Below are 4,250 nucleotides of genomic sequence, written 5' to 3'. Positions count from 1 at the left end.
GTCTCACTCTGTCGCCCTGGCTCGAGTGCAGTGGCATCATACAACTGACTGCAACCTCAAACTCCTGGGCTCAAGCCATCCTCCTGCCTCAGCCTCCCCAGTAGCTGGGACTAGAGGTGTGCGTCATGATGATTGGCTAAGTTTTCTATTTTTAGTGGAGACGAGGTCTTACTCTTGATCAGGCTGGTCTCAAACTCCTCAGATCAAACGATCCTCCCACCTCAGCCTCCCAGCACAGGCATGAGCCACCGTGCCTGGTCACTTTTTAAACATTTTTGTTAAAAACTAAGACATAAACACACACATTAGCCAAGGCCTACACAGGGTCAGGATCATCAATATTACTGTCTTGCATATTGTCTTGGCCCCCCGGATGGTCTTCAGGGGCAATAACATTCATGGAGTTGTCATCTCCTATATCAACAATGTCTTCTTCTGGAATACCTCCTGAAGGACCTACCTCAGGCTGTTTCAGTTTTTTTTTTTTTAATATATAAGCAGAAGGAATACACTCTAAAATATCAATAAAAAGTATAGTAGAGTAAATACATAAGCCAGTAACACAGTTGTTTATTATCAAGTATTATGCACTATACATAATTGTGCTATATACTTTTATAGAACTGGCAGACCAATAGGTTTGTTTACACCAGCAGCACCACAAACATGTAAGGAATGTTTGTGCTACAACATTGCAATGGCTACAACATCACTAGGTGATAGGAGTTTTTCAGCTCCACTATAATCTTACGGGACCACCATCATACATACGGTCTTTCATTGACTGCAATGTCATTATGAAGCTGACTGAATACATATACATGTATACATACACAGACGTATACCCATACGTAAGCAGAAATACACATACACATACATATAAGTATGCATGGTTTAATCTCTAAAATTTCCACCATGATCCTTCAAAATATCTTCATGGTAAGAAAGAGCATGAAATTATTTACATATTGGGGAGGAATACAAAAAATGATCTTTGCCCTCAAAGAATTTACAGTGCAACTGGCAGACTAGAAAATACATGTAATAATCTGAACAATGAAAGAAACTGCACAGCTGGATAGGACCCTACACCATCTTCTAGTTCAATCCTCATTTTAAAGACAAGGAACAGAGGTCCAGGACAGCTAAGACCCCAGATCACATGTTTTACTAGTGGCAGTGGCAGAACCATAACTCCGTTTTTATAACTGTAAACCCAGTATTCTCTTGTCTGTTCTCTCTCTGGTCTTAAACTTGCCATCACTGAATCTCGCACAGAAGAACATGAGGTACTGATGCCTGGGAAGCGGGCATGGTTACTAAGGACATCATACCGATTCACCTGCACACAGGGATGGAGAAGATTCTAGGCAGGAAAGCAACTTGGCTCTGTTGCCATGGAATGGGAAAGCCTTAAAGGAAAAAGAGCAGCCCAAATATGCAATGGCAGGTCCTGGCCATAGCCTCAGGAGATCAGACCCTACCCACATTCATGGAACCAAAAGATAATGCCACGTTTTGGAAGAGCTCTGGAAACATGTGGCTGGATTTGCCTGTACTCTGAAAGATGTACCAAAGGAATAAATGGATAGTCTAAGCATGAACTAAAAGCCAGACAAACTTGGATTGAATCCAGGTTACTTGACTTTTCTGAGCCTCAGTTTCCTCCTATATAAAATGGAAATAATAATTGTGCTACTGTGATTGTGAGAAATAACAAATGTAAAGCCCTCAGGACATTCCCCAGCATTCTGGACACTCGATAAACATCAACTATTATTGTAAGATGAAGAATAAATAAAGGATCAGTATTGTCTGGATCGCTGAAATATTGTACAGCAGTTCCTATCTATGAATATTATCATTAGTATAATACCACTTGGCTACCACAACCACCACATATTGAGCAGGTACCATGTACCCAGCCCTGATGTAAACTTTCCATACACTAATTCACGAGATACTCTCATCTACCATGGAGACAAGCATGGTTGCTATCCATTTCATAGGTGGGAAAACTGAGGCACAGAGAGGTGGAGTTATTTGTCCAAGGCCCACAAATAGCAACAGAGACGGGTCCAAACCTGGCTGTCTGGCTTGAGAGCCCCACTTCCTAACCACTGTGTACACTGCCTCTCCAATACCAATACTCCACAAAAGCCTCCTTCTGGCTTCCTGAGGGGTCTTCTCTCTACCCTCAGAGTCAAGAGACCTCTCCACCTGTGGCTCCTGCAACATGGCTCTCCTTTGTTCAGGCATTATCTCACCTGAACATAAAGATAAACATAGCAGGTCTAGTCAGTTTTCAAGAGCGTGGTACAAACAAGGATTATGATCCATAAACTTAAGAGGGAGAAAAAACTGAAAACTATGAGTTGGAGAAGACTGGGGAAGGATCATAAGAATTCTCAGGAGTAGAAAGAAAAAGAAAAGCATTCTCACAGGGGTAGGAAGGGAGACGTGGATGAGTGAAGGAGGCAGGGCCAGAAAGGATTTTTCCCAGGTGTGCATGTTTGCTCTGTCCCTAGTGACATAAGGACATGGGGCATCTTACCTATCAAATCAGTAACCGCACAGTGGATTGAGATTAGTGAACGGAAGTGTGTCTATTAGGAAAGGAAAAGAGCACTAGACGTGGACTGGGAGGGTAGGGAAGCATTCCCTAAGAATCCACCAATCCAAGGTAAAAGGACTTCTGCTCTGAAACCTGGTGATGACTGTACTGTGTAGAGAACTTCAGTGAGAAGGTTGAAAACAAAAAATCCATCCACTAAGAACAGAGATGGCAATGAGCTCACCTGAGACCCTGCTTCCCTTTGCTCCGCAGCCATGTCCTCCTCTGGGCTCCTCCCCCGAGGATGGGTGCAGTCTCCAGAAGGCAGATCTGCGAGAAGAAAAGGGGAGCCAGGAGGAAGCCCCTTCTGCTTTCCAGCCCTGAGAGTCAGCAGCTCCGAAATCCTTACACCACCTGACAATGACCCCGTGTGCCCTCAGAGACGGAAGACAGAAGGACCCAGGAGTCCAGAGAACCAGAGACAAGGGCTGGGCCATGCTGGTCCAGGCCCCAGCTCTCGCTGGCTCAGAGTCCAGAGAACAGGACTCCAGCAGCGGCAGCGACTCCGAGCCCCCTGCCTACGTCGTCAGTCCCGCAGCGCCAGCTGGCATTGCTGGCGCCCCCATTTTACAGACCAGGAAACTGAGGACTGAGTGGGGGCCGCTCGCCCCGCTGCACACCGCCAGCGAGGGTGGCACCGCGACCGGCCCCGAGCATCCGCTCTGATCCCACTGCGCGCCGTTGCCAGCTTTCCTCCTCCTCAAGCCTTTCCCACCCGAATCCTCTCCCCCCGTCAAGGAATCAAATTCCAGACTTTTACGGCCAATTACCTCAAGAAAGGAGAGTGCTGGAGGGGGCCGACTGCAGGAACCCGCACAGAAACCGAAGTTCCGAGCCCGCCCTGGCCCCGCCACGGGGGAACGCGCGCCCCGCTCCCGCGGAAGGCGCACCGCCGCGCCCGCGCCGAGGGAGGAAGCGCGTCCCCCACGCGCCCACCGAGGCCGCGGCGCCGGGCGGGAGCGCGCTGGGAGCGGCCTGCAGGCAGCAGGAGCGAGGCCCGCCCGGCGCCGGCGGGGACCAAGCGCCCGACCTCACGCGTCCGGGGCAGCGTCGGGCGCGGCCGGAGGGGGCCGGCGACAGACGCGGAGGTGCTCGCCCGCACCCACAAAAGCCCCTGGGAGGCCCCGGCGCCGCATCCTCCCGCAGCCCGGGTCCGCCGCTCACCTCCCCAGGCTCGCGGTTCCCGAGGGCCGCGCTTCCCCAGGTCGCGCGCGCAGGCGGGAGGCTCGGAACTGCCCCCGCCGGGCAGCAGCCTCGCGTCCGGTCTCCCCCGGGTGACGACTGGGCGAACCTCGGTCCCTGCGGCCGCTCACCCGGCCGCGAACGCGCCGCGGCCCGCTCAGGTCCGGGGGGCGGGGCTGGGGGCTGGCCAGGGCGGCCGCACGGGCCTCCGGGAAATGTAGTTCACGGGGCGGGGAGCCCAAGCATTCTGGGAAGCGTAGTTCTCCCGTTTGCTTAGGCCGGGCGTGGACTGAGCTGTCAGATGCTCTAACCCGCCAGGTGAGGGCCCTGGTGAGCTGTAGGGCTGTGGGTTCCGGTTCTTTGGGAAGGGACTAGGGTGGAGTCTTGCAGCTTTGTGTGTGTGTGAATGATGGGAGGGCACTAGGTACTGGCCAAGAACCGACCCATTCCCCAG

At 51.6% G+C, this 4,250-nt stretch overlaps 1 protein-coding gene across 1 annotated transcript in view; it reads right to left on the bottom strand.

The window, feature by feature from the left end:
- LOC105818584 (zinc finger protein 354B-like) overlaps nt 1-3,878 on the bottom strand; it is a 112,354-nt gene extending 108,476 nt beyond the window's left edge. The window contains exons 1-2 of the mRNA XM_012654650.1: nt 3,779-3,878; nt 2,799-2,884 (exon numbers count right to left, since the gene is read on the bottom strand). Coding sequence (XP_012510104.1) covers nt 2,799-2,831 — 33 coding nt within the window. The 5' untranslated portion in view covers nt 2,832-2,884; nt 3,779-3,878. The remainder of the gene's footprint in view (nt 1-2,798; nt 2,885-3,778) is intronic.
- Between the last annotated feature and the right edge of the window lie 372 nt (nt 3,879-4,250).

The sequence above is a fragment of the Propithecus coquereli genome, unplaced genomic scaffold (genome assembly GCF_000956105.1).
Source record: "Propithecus coquereli isolate 6110/MARCELLA unplaced genomic scaffold, Pcoq_1.0 Scaffold443, whole genome shotgun sequence".
Taxonomy (NCBI): Eukaryota; Metazoa; Chordata; class Mammalia; order Primates; family Indriidae; genus Propithecus; species Propithecus coquereli.
Note: the sequence above shows the minus strand (reverse complement) of the source record. Positions and strands in the feature narration are given on the sequence as shown.